Below are 16,433 nucleotides of genomic sequence, written 5' to 3'. Positions count from 1 at the left end.
ATGGATACCAGCTAGCAGCTAGATATGAAATAACCTCAGCCTCGTTTTAATCCTGTTGCTTTAAAGCAGAAGAGAACAATGACATGATACTCAAAAGAAACCTTATGCACCTATTCTGTTATGATAGAACTTGTGCGTCAAAACACTTCCTTTCCTTGTCACAGGAGACGTTTACCTTTTTTTTTTTTTAAACTCAGTATAGAGAGCAGATGTCACTAGAGCCCGCATGAAAAACAAGCAGAAAACATGATGCATTTTTTTAATACAGTAAAGCAGCACAGATGTCTGCTCCCAGTCAAAGACAACTGTAAGATGATAAATAAAAGCTTGAAAAAGCCTTGAGTTTTATCATACCTTCTCACTCCCACCCATCTTTATAGATATTTGGTCTAGAATTCTCTGAATCAAATGCTACAAGAAAATTTAATGTAATTTACCATTTAGTCTTTCCACACATAGCTAAAATTGGGTCAAAGTTACAACAAAGTTAGGAAAACATTCTCTTTTTTTTTTCTTCTGCCAGTAGACATTCTTAAGATTGAATAATATTGTTTAACTGCTGTTGGTGGGAGGCACTGAAATGCAACAGAGCTATACATCATATAGGCATATGTTCACTCTGATTTGAATTTAAGTTAAAAGTCTCAACAAAATTAAGCAAATGCTACAGATGACAGAATTCTTGGGTCTTCTCCAAAGGTATTTTATTATTCACTTATTAACCTCCTTTTGAGAAGCTGTGAGTTGTGACGCCTTTGGAAGTGATTATCGCAGCTTCCAGAACAGTGCACAAAATTAACCCCATCACCTGGTTATGAACCTCAATTCTGTACTGTTTCAGTGTAGCTCACACACTTGAGCTCATATGCTCTGCCTTAATGGCTTCAAACTTAGGCCCTGCCAGGCCATTTATTACTGCTTGGCAACTCAAATCAATCAGCTTTAGGCGGATGCTCGTTAACAGAGCAGTCCATACCCGGGAGACCTGTCCTTTTCCGGGCTGCAGTCTCGATTTTCCGTACCAGGTCCACATCCCACCGATGGGTGACAAAACTAACCACAGCTCCAGGCGTCTTGCTTCCGACACGTCCAACCCGCCCCACGCGGTGCAGGTAGTCCTGCAGCGTGTCTGGGAAGTCATAGTTGACCACTAGCTGCACACTGCTGGTGTCCAGCCCCCGGGAGGCCAGGTCAGTGCAGACAAGGACGGAGACGTCACCCTTCTGAAAGGAGGCAAAGATGCCAGCTCTAGCAACGGCTGACATCTGCCCCTGCAACCTCAGGTGCTTGATTTTGTGGTCATCCAGGATGTAGCCCAGCCAGTTGACGGTGCTGGCGCTGTTGCAGAAGATGATGACGGCCCCACCGGCTGCCGGGTGGTCCTTGAGGAGCTGCAGCAGTTCCGGCAGCTTGTCCTGGCCCTTCAGCCGGATGAACTTCTGCTGGACGTGGGGCGGCAGGCGATGCAGGCCCTGGGTGGCCAGGCTGGTGAAGCAGCCCATGTCGACGAACCTTCCCAGCACCTGGCTCAGCCCAGCGGGGAAGGTGGCTCCCACCACCACCACCTGCGTCCTCTCCTCCCGGGGCCCAGCCGGCCCAGGGGCCCCAGCAGTGAGCGGGGCGTGCGCCAGGATCTCCTCGATGGGCGCCGCGAAGGACTCGTCCATCAGCGTGTCCGCCTCGTCCAGCACCATCCACCGCAGCCTCCCGAGGGTCAGAAACCTCCTCCGCAGCGCATCCCGCAGCGCCCCGGGGGTGCCCAGCAGCACGGCGACCCCCGGCGCCCTCAGCTGCCGCCTCAGCCCGCCCGCGGCGCCGCCGCCCGTCAGCCCCCGCACCCGCAGCCCCGCCGGCCGGCACAGCGCCGCCGCCACCGCGCCCACCTGCGCTGCCAGCTCCCGCGACGGCACCACCACCAGCCCGCGGGGCGCCGCCGCCTTTTTCTCCTCCTCCTCCTCCTCCTTCTCGGGCCGGGCGAGCAGGCGGTCGAGCAGCGGCAGCAGGTAAGCCAGCGTTTTGCCGCTGCCCGTCTCGGCGGCGCACAGGGCGCTGCGGCCGCGGAGCAGGGTGGGGATGGCGAGGCGCTGCACCGCCGTGGGGCGGCCGACCTCCAGGCTCTGCAGGGCGGTCAGCAGCGCCGGCTGCAGCCCCATCTCGGCGAAGGACTGGCCCTGAGGAGCCGGCGGAGCCTTCAAAGCGGGGGCAGCCTTCTGAGAAGGCTCCAGCTGGAAGTAATCCCCGCACGCCTCCCTGTGCTTCCAGCCCGCCGAAACCAGCCGCGGCCGCTCCCAGCGCCCCACTATCTGCCAGCGGGGCTGGCTCAGCTCCGGCCGCCGGCTCCGCAGCAGCAGCTTGCCAGAGGGCACCGCCGCCTCCCCGGGCCGCCTTTCCTTCCGCCGCTTCTCCAGGCGCTGCCGCAGGGCCCAGGGGATGCGCACCACATGCTCCGGCGGCTGCGAGCCCACCGCCGCCCGGGCGGCCGCTGCCCCGCCGCGCCTCAGCGCCATGGCGGCGGCGCCGCTCGATGACGCCGTGAGGCGACGGCCGGCCCACCCGCCTTCCTCATGCCCCCCGTCGGCCTTCCTCCTTCCCTGCCTCCGTCCCTACCCCTCCTCAGTCGGCTCCAAGCGAGGAGGGTGAGGAACGGTTTGGGGGGAGCCCGACTGGTGCCTCGCGTCCTGCTTTCACCGCCCGACAGGGTGGTGCCGCCATAAGGGGAGCCCCCCACTGTGGTGGACTCAGGGCTCCTCTCACCCTGTGGGGACTAAGCACCCAGCCTGCGAGCCGCCAAATGAGGCTCCACAGCCTTGGCCCCCCCGAGGAAAAGTTCTGGGAGTTTCCTGGAAGGAAACAATATTTCATAATCCCCCCTACCCCATATGTTCTGTTTCAGACAGTGCCGCAACAGGAATGACGGTGAACACACCGCTGTGTTTTAGAGGGAAGAACATCCTGGCACCCATGGTGCGAGTGGGAACCTTACCGATGCGTCTTCTGGCCCTGGACTACGGTGCTGACATCGTGTACTGTGAGGTATGGAAGAGGAGCAGATGAGGCAATCTGAGGACAGGGTTACTGAAAAATGGAAGCAAAGGAGTAGGCTTGGCTTCCTGTGGGACTTTTTCCATATACTTTTCATTTAAAAAATGGAAAAAAAGTGGCTTGAGAGAGCCTTTTGAGCAGTTAAGTTTACGGTAGGCCCATCCTTTAGGACTGTTTAATTATTTCAATTAATTTAGATGTCAGAACAATTTCTTCACATTCTACTCCTGTTACTACTTAAGACTACTGTAACTCCCACAACAAACAGGGTGCTCAGCTTCAGGTAGCTTCAAAAGTGACCAAGCAGCAAGACTGGCAGTACTGTGTAAGTATGGATGTGCTGGGACAGCGGAGCAAAACTGGGTGAGAGGGCAGGTTATTCTAAGGTTACAACTCTACCCCAAGAAAATGAGATATCTGTGCTAATAGAATGGACTGAAAGGAACTGTCAGAATCAGTCTGAGAGGATCTTTGATCTCTTCTCAGAGAGACAATATGCTGGGTATGATATTTAATTAGTTGACTCTGCTCCATTTGAAAGAATAGTTATTGCTGGATGATGCAGAAGAAATCTCAAAATCCAGTAGTATAGTTACCACTACGTCAAAATTGGGAATAATAGTGTGTTTTTCTTTTTTGACAGGCAGTAGTAGTTTTCCACTTGTCTGTTTTACAGTGGGTTAAATGAGACTATACATTTATTTTATGTATTTTTAATTTTCTAGGATGTCAACTATAGATTGTATATACAGGAATCACAAATTTACAGAATCTAGTTACGATGCCTTTGACATGTATTAGTATTTGCTGTTAGAGCTCTGTCTTAATAGATTCAAGAAAACAGTTCTATGGATTTTTATTTTTTAAGAATTTACTAGATAATATTGAAGTTATTTTAGGCAATTGTATGGCAGTTGTGTAGCAACAGAACAGTATTGTAAAGCTTTGTTTTAATACGGTAAAACAGAGTTTTCCAATTTTTTCTTCTATCCTTTCCCTGCAATCCCTTTCTTATTTTGGAACTCAAAGCTACTTCAGATCTTAAAGTGAACAGTACCTGTTGAGAGGTATTGTGTAAAAATTTAAGTTAAAAGTGGTACTAGCAAGACTTAAAGTAAAATGTAAGTAAATTAAAAATAATCTAATGTATTGTTTGTTGTTTCTTTGCTGTTAATCAATAGGTCTTAATTTTTTTATTTGACAAAACAAACAACCTGTAGTAAGCAAATGTTTTTCAGATAACTTATAGTAGGGCACTTTTTTTTCTTAATTTATAGAACAGTTGGGTTAACAGCTGCATTTTATTTCAGCAGCTAAAAAGTTTTATCAGCTCAAGCTGTAGCCCTTTGCTAATTAAAGGTAGTCAGTTTGTTTTAAAGCTCATGTATAATCAAATTGATGAGATACAGCTGCAAAAATGACACAAATATTGGTCTTAATAAACCAAAATGCGTAAGTCTGCAGTTAAGCTTATATATGCAGGTTGGTGTTTTGGGTTTCTTCTAAAGGAAGGTCACAAATTCTAGAAGAATGATGACTGTATATTAAGTTCTTCAGTAAGCTTCAACACAAAGTTTCATTTTATCTTTTAATAAATATAGCAAATTTTTAAATCTTTTGAATTAAGGTAACAAAGTCCTATAAACCTTATGTAGGTATTTTGTTTACCTGTGGGTTTAGCCCGGTGGAAACCCACTTCAGTCTTTGAGATGTCTTCCTATAGTATTGTTTTCCCTTTGTTCTCTGGACAATTCATTCTGCTTTTATGTCTAGCTTGGTAGAGAGATATTTGAACAAAATGGATCTTCTAGAACTGTATCAACATCGCACCTTTTATATTTTGCAACTTTGGTTGAGCACTTCATAACAAATATAAACAAGTATTTAGTTGTTTCTTTTTCTGTATTTGGTATCTCTAGATAGCTATCTTTACTTAATAAAATAGGACAACTATATAGAGCTGGATGGGTTATATGCTTTTACTTGTAATCATTTTATTCCCCTCTTTGTTCTCAGGAGCTGATTGACATAAAGATGCTGCAGTGTAAGAGGGTTATAAATGGTAAGCGTAGCATTTGTTTTGTTAATATCTGTAAACTTTCTTTTTCGAATTCAGAAAATTACTTTGCTGAAGTAATTGTGTAGGGTTTACAATGAGGTATCAGTACAGATGTAAAATAAGTTTTTGAAGCTCTGTTCTTATGCCTGGCTGCTGCTGTACAGTTTCAGACTTTGTTTTCCTTCTTAAGAAATTTTCAGTAGTTCAGCTAATATCCCTCAGGAAAACCACAAACTTTCTTCTGAGAATAGGGTTAACCTGTTAGTAGCTAGTAGTTTGGTGTTCTTTCTGGGACCCTAACAGAAGGTTCTTCCCTACCTTATACAGAACAGCAAATATCCACCATTGACTTAAGCTATTACAGGGATTTGGTGAGTTTCTTGTAAAGTTTTTGGCTGAGGTCAGGTCAGTGGGTGTGCAGGTACAGGCCTTGGAAAGTGAAGGATGTTATAATTCTACCTCCTAGAATTGCCTGTCTCTCTTTACTAAGAAAGTGAGATCTTTGTTGGAAATCTTAGTAATGTTTCAGCATCATGCTTGCTGACAGCAGGTGAGAGAAGTAGCTGGAGTAGGGAGGACAATAAAAGTCCAGTGCATTGGATGAAGTGCTGAAGGTTTTATCTTTGTGTGTCAAAAAGGCAAATAATAAAATTTTAATAAGCAGATGACTTTCCTCATTTCTGTGTCTATATACTGGTTCTAGTATCTCATTTTCTGGTGGTTACTTATGCCATCATAATAAGAAATAAACAAGCCAAAAATGCTTGTGTGCTTTTGTGTTTGTCTCCCCCCCCCCCCCCCCCCCAAGTTCAACATTTGTATGTGCTGAAGTAAAATCTAATTTCTGGAGCAAAACTACTCATTAGTTACAAAGCACTTTAATTTTTCCAGTGAAGTTTGTCAGTGGCTGTGGTGGTTTCACAGTGATGGCTAGTGAAACTCCACCACACTGCTCTCTCACTCCCTCCCCACAAAGGAACAGGGGGAGAAAATACAATGAAGAAGGGCTCAAGGGTTGAGATAAGGACAGGGAGATCTCTCACCAATTACTGTCATGGGGAAAATAGAGTCAGCATAGGGAGTTTAATACGATTTATTGCCTATTACTAACAGACTAGAGCAGTGAAAAACTAAAACCAAAATAAAAAACACCTTCCCCCCCATACAGGTCCATACCGTGTACAGCACAGGTCCCTCATGGGTGGCAGCTGCTACCAGACCTGCTCCACTGGGGCCCCTCTCCATGGGCTGCTGATCTGGCCCTGAGTCTACTTCTGTTGGGCCTCTCCATGGGTCACATCCACTTGCTCCATGGGGGGCTGTGCCATATGGTTCATGTTCCATGGCTAACCATGGATGCAGGGCAACAGCCTCTTTCACCATGGTCCCTTCCCCGGGCTGAAGGGGAACCTCTGCAAGCCAGTCAAGGATCGTTTCTCTACTGTTTTCTCACTTTCTCCCAGCTGCTGTTTGGCAGCAGTTTTTTCTTTCCCTTTCTTAAATCTGCTCACACAGAGGCGCAACTAACGTCACTTGTTGGCTCAGGTTTGGCCTGTGCCAGGTCCCTTTTGGAGACAGCTGGATGTGGGGCAGCTGCTGCACTCCTCGCAGAGGCTCTCCCTGCAGCCCTGTTTGCTGCCAAATCTTGCTATGTAAGCCCAATATTGTGGCCGAGAAACACATTAATTTAGACTGCAGTAGAGGCAAGTTCCAGTCATAAGTCTTTATAAGTATTAGCTGGGACATCGTAGTGTTTGTGTATATATATATATATATATATACACACTTTTTTAGGCTACTGCAGTAAGGAAACAAGACATACAGGATCTCATTGTTTGCTCTTCTACCCTTAAATTGAAGTCTGTGGACTAGGTTTGGCCTAACACGATTTTCACAGGCAAGTTCTTAAATGGATATCTTTTGAGCCCTCCATAAATTTTACAACAGCTGAGTGGGATGAGAAACAGTTGTTGTGTCCCTGACAGGGAACAGAAGCCAACCATAAATCTACTTTCCATTCCAGCCCCTTCCCAAAAATGGTAACATTATGTTCATTCATCCTGGCTGATTCATCTTCAGATATGTTCTGGTGCTGTTGCTTCCCAACAGACAGGCTGCAGGGATGATTAGGGAGCACTATGGGAGGGGGACTGCAGTGTACAAGAAATGTGTTCTAAGGACTTCCGGGAGATAGGGTGCCATTAGTTGGACTGTTCATGGAAGTTTTATTTGATAGCATTTCATTTATATAGATGTTGTATTGTCGTACAGCTTCCTTTATGATTACATCTGTGTATTATATTTTGTCTGTTTTGTGTTTCTCATTTCATGTAGAAGTACTTGAAACAGTGGACTTTGTTGCACCAAATGAAAGAGTTGTTTTCAGAACTTGTGAAAGGGAGAGGCACTGTGTTGTCTTTCAAATGGTAAGAAACCACCAGCAGGTACTCTTCTAATAACAGTTAAACGACTTAGTGCTAGTAACTGTAAGTCTGAAAGAGCTGTCTGTAATGCACCTGTTTGTACCTTGATGCTTCAGCTGGAGATAAAATTTCACACCAAATATGTTGCAGATTCCTAATCTGTTGGTACACACGCAGTCAACGTGCTGCAGTGTAAGTTCTCTATACAGCTGTTTTCAGAAGACATGATTAAGATGAATTCTGTGCTCTGTGAAGGCATCTTGGTTTTGTAATCAGTATCTTTGTTATATTTCCAAACATATATGTTCCAAAAATAAATTACATTGATGCACGATCCATGCTTAAATCTTACACTGTGAAGAGTTTCACTGGAAAGACTAAAATAAATGACATTGTTTAGTCTAGATAAGAGAGTATTAGTATCTGCATTAATGTTGCACAAATGGATTAAAGGCTGCTAGAGGGAAAAAATAATTTCTTTGAATGCACTGCATATAAGACATGTTGGAGGAAGGAAGCTGCATTAGACAATAAACGACTTTTCTCAATGGTAATGATAGCTCTGGAATAAGCTGCCTGTAAAGGCTATTAAATCCTTACTAGTGGAAATTTTTAAGGACAGGAAAAATAAATATCTAATTGGTTGTCAGCTAAGAATGTTTGATACTGTTTTAGGTCAAGAATGGACTGACCACTCAAGATCTCTTTTTGCGTCACTTTTTGTTGTTCAGTGGCTGACATGCTTTAGCTAAATGTTTTTGCTATCTGTTGTGCTGTGAATGAGTCTATGTTACTTTGGACTAAATGCTTAGAGCAAATAATAGTTTTACACACATGGAAGTGAACTTATTTTTTATTAATTTGATGCTATTTTATAATTATACACTCTTGTTTTACCAACAGGGTTCAGCAGATGCTGAAAGAGCCTTGGCGGTAGCTAAGCTTGTGTAAGTCATCTTCTCTCAGCCCTTTCCTACTCTGGGTTTGCATTTTTTTGTTGTTGATGGTGGTTGTGGTGTGTTTTGTTGTTGTTGTTTTGTAGAGAGGAATTATTCTGGAAGACAAATGGTAATGATTGAGAGGATCAGGGTAGGTCTTGATAGGACCCTTAATATGTTTAAGGAAAGTTCTGTAAGACTGCAACTTCTATTTGAAATAATTTGTACTCAAAATAGCAGCTGCATAATTTCTATACTGGGATTGAAGGCTTTTTTCTAGTGCAGTAGCTGTGTCCTTGATCTTTCCAGTGTGAAATTTGCTGGGTTTTACACACCTGCTAACAAAACTAATATGCCTGTAAATGGCTCCTGTTTTTTATGTTTTGAAGCACACAGTACTGTGCAGAAATGAAAAATACATCTCCAACCTATTTGAAATGTGTTTTTAAGCCTGTGTTTCAAATAGATGAAACTTTCTTAAGACTTACTTTGTTGACACTGGTGAATTTGGTGGTTGATAATGGTGAGTATCAATTAATTCTATATAAATGCATTTAAGATGAGTATTTGCAGCTTCTGCACAACCCTGGTCATTGAAACCTGTGGGCAGACGGTTGTTCAGACCACTGATAACGTAGATAATTTACATAAATGAGAAGCTGAAAATTCAGAAGATCAAATAAAAACCTTAAATGCACATTTAAGCCTTATAATGATGAAAACAAGCTTCCCAGCAAGATATATATTTCCTGATTCTTGTTCTCATATGTTGAAATACATTTTTGTTTCTGCTCTTCCAGAGAGAGTGATGTAGCTGGCATTGATATCAACATGGGCTGCCCGAAAGAGTATTCTACTAAGGTAAGTGGCTTTTGATTATTCTTAATTCCTCTTCTTCCTTGTGTGGGTTGTGAAATACATGTCCCGGTTTTCTGAGTTGAACAAATTAAAGCAGTAAAATTTTCATGCAGATACTTATCTATCTTAAAGAGATAGAAGGACAGATTACATCATGAAATTTTGGAACAGAAGAACCAAAGAGGCCTAACAGTTGTAGGTAGAGTGTATAAGAGATGGCTGAAGTTTTTTTCCATCACAAAGATTGCTTTTCATTTGGAGCTTGTAATGAGTGTAAGAACAGTGTAAGACACCTTTCAGGTATCTTGTATCTTCACTTGAATAGTTCATAATGTTCCAGCCTGGATCTGACAGTGGTCGATGTTGAATGTACCAGGAAATGGTACAAGTAAGTCATAAGATGAATCAATTCACAGAGGGATTTTCTCTTTCATTACTTTCAGCTTTGTAGATTGGCTTGCATTCTGAAGAATTACTTTTATGCTTCTAATATTTAGTTTAACTCTCGAGTAACTTTGCCCATGTAGATTTCTAGGGTTTTTCCATTTGAATCCCATTAACTTTTTTTGTTTCAATGATAATGTCTGAAAATGACATGGTAAGTGAGTTATGCTGAAAATAAATATTACATTCTTTTTAAACTGAAATTTGAATTTCCCCTTGTTCTGGAGCCTTTTTATTTATATATTTAGATTCTGTTGCTTCTGAACTTTCCATGCATTTTGCCAGATGGCTTTTGATATAAAATGGTATTACCAGAGCACTGTAGTCATAAGGACATGTTAAATTCATAATGGTCTGCTGGTATTTTCAGTACTGATTTATTTAGCCTTTTTTACTTTCTTTTATATTATAACTAAATACATGAAAGATGATTTTATCTTTCTGCAGAGTCATAATTAAGAACAAAACACCAAAACAGCTGTCCCGTATTAGGGTGAACGATCAAAAATTCTGCCAGTAATATTGGGTCAAAAAAAATTACATGCAGTTTTTAACTTATTTCGTATGACTGCCTATTGGCCTCTAGATCTATGCATGCAGATGAGATGGTGCAGAAAGAACAGCCCAAATATTAAATTATTAAAGTGTTCCTAATATATTTAATCCAGCCACTTAGTTTTTGTTAACCTGCTTTCTAAGTTCAGAGTGTGTAGGCAGAAACTACTGACACCAAGACCTCTCAAACATGAAATGTAAAGCTAAAACAACACCTCTGTTCTGCTGTGACTTAATGAGTAGAAAACAGATCATTACAGTTGCTAAAAACGTCTTTTTGAAATCCTGTCTGCTCCATAAAGTAATGGGAGCAAGTTGGCATCCTGAATTACTACTTAATTATTCTGATACATTTCTAGGAAGCGATTCACCAAATTGTTCACTAATGCTCCTCCATTCCGTATTTTGCCATTTTCTACTTTCTTTGGTTAATAAGCAGTGGATTTTTGCTGTGGTCTGCTATTAGGTGAAATAATTGAGTTGAAAAACGTTTGCATTTTTCATGTTCCTAGTGTGTAACAGTTCTTGTGTGTTTTCCCAGGGTGGCATGGGGGCAGCACTGCTATCTGATCCTGACAAAATTGAGTCTGTAAGTATCACCTTGTGGGTTTTAAACTGCCTTGAAAAGTACTACATGTAGTGCTCTACTGGAAGCAAGAATGAATGCGTAGAAGACAAAATTGTAAAAGCTAGAGTAGAATGATCAGTTTTGAATATTAAAATTAAAAAAAATATTAAAATAGATGTGTGTATGTATATTCCTAAGGACTTCTGGGCTTCCTGATATTGAGCAGTCTGCACACTGCTCTGGGTTTCCAGGGTCATTCCCAGCAAGTATGTTTTATTTTCCTTTCTCTTTAAAGACGTGGTACTTCCTAGTTCGATGAGTAGATGGCTCACTTTGTCCTGCTTCCCTATAGCTTATAGCTGCTCATTGTATCCACCTTCAGAGCTCCTGAGGGCAGTTGTAGTTTACAGTTCCCCATCTCTTTCTTCCAAAAGTCAAAGCAGAATCGGGTAAGTGTTGTTATCTGTGGAAAGTCAGTTAACAGTGCAGGCAACAGAACTGGAACCAGAACCTAAATTTTTGAGACCTATATGGTATTCCATGAAGTAGGTAACGTGGATGATACTACCTGGAGTTAAATTGGAATTGATGTACGAGGTGATGAAGTCTGAATGAAATTTTTAGGAGTGGGACTTGAGAGGAAAGTATATGGCAAGCTGGAAGTAAATCTGGCAAAAATACTTTTCATAGGAGTGAGAGGCAGTTGGAAAGATGATTGCTAACAGCTTCCCTTCCACTCCTTAGCCATTATATTTTGTTCTGGTATTCTTCAGTAGAACAGGAAACTTGAACTTCAAAAAGTTGGATTTTTTTTTTTAAATGTAAGCTGTTAATAAGCAGCAAAATCGTAGTAATGAAATTACTCTTAGCCAACTGCAAAGGGATAACTAAACTTAGAAGACGTTTGAAATTGCAGCTCCAAATCATTAATCTATATGATTAAAAAGCATAGGATGTTTGTTCTTGCATCAGAATCCTTAATGAGGCTGACACCGAAAGCTTATTATATTTAAGATAAGATTGTGAAAATAATATAGTGATAATGTTTGGAAAATGAGGTCATCTCAGTTTCATTTATGTGTAAAAAAATAAAGAAAAATTAAAAATACTGAAGAGTATGTTTTGAGAGCTTTCTTATTTTTTTTTAATCAAGAAAATGATACAGAGGAAAGTTTGGGAAACACTAATTACTTCCCAGCTGTTTTAAGCATAAGAATTTGCATGTGTTAACTATAAAAGCTCAATTCTGTATTGGGAACCTAATAAGTACTGTAGCATTAAATAAAATTCAAGTTTCATTTGTATGCACAGCTCTGAAAGAGATCATTTACCTGAAGTTCCAGCTGTATTATACAGGGGAATTGCACTCAGTAAAATCACGTGTATGATGATATCTCATAAAACAGTAAAAAACCACAGTATTTTTCTAGTAACAGTCAGGATCAGCTGCTTTCCACTCTCCTGTCTAGGGAGCTATTGAATTTCTGGTGCCATTTTCCTATAGAATATGCTTGCATAAATCAAAGCATTCCTTTATAGTCATATAGTGATTTTAGACATGTACAGGCCATTACGTGGCCCTTTTGTTTAAATATGGGCTGTTGGACTTGAATTCAGCCTCTGAAAATAATATTCTTTCCATAGCTTAGTTTTTTAATGGTTAAACTAACAACTACCCAACTGTTCACTTATACCAAGTTTGTTTTAATGAGTAAAATGTGCTTTGTGTTAAGCATGGAATTCAGTTTACAATTTTTGTTTCTATTAGAAGATTCAATGACATTGCTTAATTTTTTTCCCCTCGTTTTTTTCCATCTTGAAGGCTTTCTTCTCTCAAAAAAGCTCTTTTTAATGAATACTCGCATGCAGTTTTCATAAACTTACAACTCAAATATGAAAAGAATATGAAAACAGTCTCATGAAAATGAGATTTTGCACTTTATTTTGAAGTGATTGGTGTTTACAGTTCACCTCCTATTAAAAGCAGCATTCATATTTAGCAGCTAAAATGTTATACTCAATTAGAGATTGTATGTGTTCTTTAAGCACTTAAGATTATTTATAGAGGTACAATAACTAGTGTTATATTGTTCTAATTTCATTGCATATTCAAGAGAGAAGGAAGAGTTTTATTCATTTCACTTTTGTAATCACATTTGTCTTTTTTTCTCCCTCTCCAGATACTGACTACTCTTGTTAAAGGAATTTGTAAGCCAGTAACCTGCAAAATCCGCATTTTGCCCTCAGTAAGAACATAAATCATCATGAAGTTTTGTATTTTTGTTTAATACTATGATGAAAAGTCAGTTAAAATATATGGAAATTTAATATATCGAAATTTTAGCCCCATTATTGTGAAACAGCTTTTGGAATTATAATTTGTTTGGGATGCCAAAGTTATTTTCTCTTCTAATTAAAAACCTCGAGACAACATTAGATGTCTACACACAGTCTTATTCTGTTGGATTCCAAGCGTGGGTACTTCTATATAATGTATCTTAGTCCTGTTTATTGTAACCCACTGAGTTAATCCCAAAGCTTTTGCTGATGGATAAGCACTAAAAGAAAAATAAAAAGGAAAAATGTACTCTTATTGTAGAAGATTGCCAAATATGGAATTGACTGAGAGTAATATCGTGTACATAAGCACAATGTGGCGACCTTTGAATTTCCTGACAGTCTGCGTGAGGTTTAAACTGAAGGGGAAGACAAAGCCCTACTGTTACTTCTCCAACTTCCAAAATCCACCTTAACAAAGATTTCACTAATGAAATTGTTTGCAACAGTAACTGCCTGTACTCTAGAAACTATTTGTATTTTATGCTGCAAGGAGAATTTTAATGTCTTGATTCCTGATTTACTCCACATGCAAAGACAGCAATAAGTACTACAAATGATACCCAAATAAAAAACAATTTCTGCAGCCTTTTTAGAAGCTGTTTGATAGATTGAGCACTGGAATTGCTAGTTTATATGAAGAGATTTATAATCTTACCCGGAAGCACCATCTCCATCACAATTTTAGAATGACATTTTCTAGATAGATTCTTGGGTACAATCCTTCATTTCAAGAAAATTGTGGTGGGACTTACTTTGTTAAAGCTGTTGCATTTTGTATTGTCAGTGTTTTTCTAAAATTTAACAATTAAGAATAGAGCAAAAATACCTAGTTCTTTTTTTTAATAGCTGGTATAGTTCCCTTATTATTATTTTTTTGTTGTGTCCCTTTCAAATTTTGTAAAGCTCCGGGAGATTTAGCTTCTCTTTAAATGACTGATTATTTTAAAAATCTGTATCTGACTACCTATTTATTTACTTTGCATATGAACTGGAAAGATAATTTTTTAGATGGATGAGCTGTAACTGAGCTAGCTACTGTTCAAAAGTAATTTGCATATGCACTTAATTATGTGAACAAATGAACCCTGTGTGAAAAGAATCACTAACTCTGTGTAAGATCATTATTTTTGAAGTACTGCCTAATAGTATTAAGCCAAAAAGCTGGCACCTCTCCTTTACATTTCTACAGCCATCATAGTCTTTGTTTCCAGCTGCCTTTGCATAACGTGTCTCCAGTCAGAACAGCAGGTGGGCTTCTGTCTCTATATCCATGCCACCTGGTAGGTGTTGTATTTTTCGAAGACTGCTGTTTTGTGATGGGCCACAGATTGCTCTCCAGCTTTAGAAAAGAAAATTGGCCTCTTTTTTTCCCCCCATGTCTCCAGAGCTGCAGAGCTATACAAGGCAGGCTATTTCAGCAGCGTGCCAACCTTTTCTCTTTAAAGATGTGCTAAGAGCTTCCCCTTCTCCCCTGCATCTTTTGGTTCACTGGTCGTGTATGAACACCATTTGTACTTTTCAGATACTGGTTAACTTTAAGATACGCCTGAGAAGAATATATATAGACGCATGATTGCATTTTAGGTTCGTTTTAGAAAGCATTCTCCTAATCATCCATCTAAGATGCATTTTCATTAAAATTTACAGAGTAGTCATTAAAGAGGACTTGCTAACCAAGTGCTTTGTATCACTTTCAAATGACAGTCTAAAAGCCTGTTGGAAAATGCTCCTCTAATACAAAGTATTGAGTTATCTGTCTCAAGAAAGTTTTGCAATTCATGGTTTCAAGGAAGTGTTGAAAATATATTATTTTTTTTCCATAATATCTAGTTCTTTCATTGAAGTATATATTGAATAGGTATGCATATTGGGAGATGCTGTCGAAGTACATCATATCTTTCTTAATGAAAGAATAGAATTTCAGCATTTGTTTGTGCAATGACATGATGGTTATCACGTGATAATTGTTTCTTCTCTTTAAGCTAAGATCATGTCATTCCTCTTACCCTCAGGTTGAGGACACTGTGAATCTGGTGAAGAGAATAGAAAAAACTGGTATCGCTGCCATTGCAGTCCATGGAAGGTAAATATGTTTCAGGAAAGTGTGTTACATTTTTACTACAGTTTTCTAGCCAATGTTGCACAGTAAGGTATGACTCAAGTAAACTCTACATTTAATATGTAGTGCTGATTTCAACTGCTAGATAAATCAATCTTTTAGAAAACCAATACAGCAATTAGGGAATGGATCTATTTGGTGCTATTGAACTATTTGCAGCTATTTTCCTAAAATTTTAGACTCAGTCAAGACCAAATAAAAATAAAATTATCTTGCACATTGTGTCTAAAAGCCCTGCTTATCTGCATATGGAGTTAGAGTAGGAACATTTTAAAATGCATTTGATTTAAAATAATTATATATAATTATATAAACTTATATTTTTTATATATAATTTATAATAATTATATAAAGTAAATGAGTACAAATAAGTATGTCCAACTAATCTTTGAGTTATTTCTGCTGTGATCTAAGTGTGTACAAATTCCATAGGAAATCTTTGGTCTTGTCTTTTTTCTTTGTTGGAAAGGAAGAAGGAGGAGAGGCCTCAGCACCCTGTCCACTGTGATGTGATCAAAGCCATATCTGAAGCAGTCTCCATTCCAGTAATAGCAAAGTAGGTTGTACTAATCAGCTGGTTATTGCAAGATGCCTGTGCCTAATTTAAGATGTGCTAGTGCAGGAAAAAGAAGATTCTTCATGTGGAGGCAAGCAGAGATATTGTCTCTAAATCTAAACGCAGTTATCAGTGATGGAACTTGGCCTTGGGAATTACCACTGTATGTCAGGTTTAGTTTTAAAAGTCCTTGTATGCTTCAAAAAATTACTTCTTTTCTGTGTCACAGCCTATCCTATGCAAGTTGTTTCTAACTGCATCCAACAGCTGAATTTTTTGTGATTTTAAGCCATGTGCAGTGACTGGTTATAACCATACCACTGTGTGTCTTGAACACTTGCACAGTAGACATCATCCGTCCCACTGCTCAAAAAGTGTTACATACTGTGGTGTCATAGTTTTCCCTAGCACCTGCTTAGCCTACAGGCCTGCAAAAATGTTGGCACTGAATCTCTGCTTTTATTGATAGATCCTTTGGTTACTCTGATGATAAAATAAGGAACTCATTCTTATAAAAGTATGGCCACAAAC

At 40.1% G+C, this 16,433-nt stretch overlaps 2 protein-coding genes across 5 annotated transcripts in view; one reads left to right on the top strand and one right to left on the bottom strand.

Annotated features, from left to right (window-relative positions):
- Window positions 1-687: 687 nt before the first annotated feature.
- Window positions 688-2,507, bottom strand: DDX28 (DEAD-box helicase 28). Its single transcript, XM_013192361.3, has one exon. It carries the CDS (start codon window positions 2,505-2,507, stop codon window positions 933-935), a length of 1,575 nt encoding a protein of 524 aa, XP_013047815.3. The 3' UTR covers window positions 688-932.
- Window positions 1,858-16,433, top strand: part of DUS2 (dihydrouridine synthase 2) — a 35,956-nt gene continuing 21,380 nt past the window's right edge. For 3 of the 4 annotated variants that reach the window (XR_007168931.2, XM_048078647.2, XM_048078650.2), the window contains exons 1-10: window positions 2,499-2,636; window positions 2,894-3,033; window positions 5,059-5,104; window positions 7,436-7,527; window positions 8,428-8,471; window positions 9,263-9,323; window positions 10,861-10,908; window positions 13,068-13,133; window positions 15,240-15,310; window positions 15,816-15,902. Coding sequence is in view for 3 of the 4 variants with exons in the window: in XM_048078647.2 (XP_047934604.1) it covers window positions 2,911-3,033; window positions 5,059-5,104; window positions 7,436-7,527; window positions 8,428-8,471; window positions 9,263-9,323; window positions 10,861-10,908; window positions 13,068-13,133; window positions 15,240-15,310; window positions 15,816-15,902 (638 nt within the window). In the remaining variant the exon portion in view is untranslated. Of the gene's footprint in view, window positions 2,004-2,498; window positions 2,637-2,893; window positions 3,034-5,058; window positions 5,105-7,435; window positions 7,528-8,427; window positions 8,472-9,262; window positions 9,324-10,860; window positions 10,909-13,067; window positions 13,134-15,239; window positions 15,311-15,815; window positions 15,903-16,433 lie in introns of those variants that run through there. The other variant, XM_048078649.2, reaches the window with a different exon arrangement.

The sequence above is a fragment of the Anser cygnoides genome, chromosome 12 (genome assembly GCF_040182565.1).
Source record: "Anser cygnoides isolate HZ-2024a breed goose chromosome 12, Taihu_goose_T2T_genome, whole genome shotgun sequence".
NCBI classification, from domain to species: domain Eukaryota; kingdom Metazoa; phylum Chordata; class Aves; order Anseriformes; family Anatidae; genus Anser; species Anser cygnoides.
This window is presented reverse-complemented; position numbering and strand designations above follow the sequence as displayed.

Bases quoted from the DNA above. Each gene is read 5' to 3' on its own strand.
- DDX28 (XM_013192361.3), bottom strand. From the start codon at position 2,507: ATGGCGCTGAGGCGCGGCGGGGCAGCGGCCGCCCGGGCGGCGGTGGGC.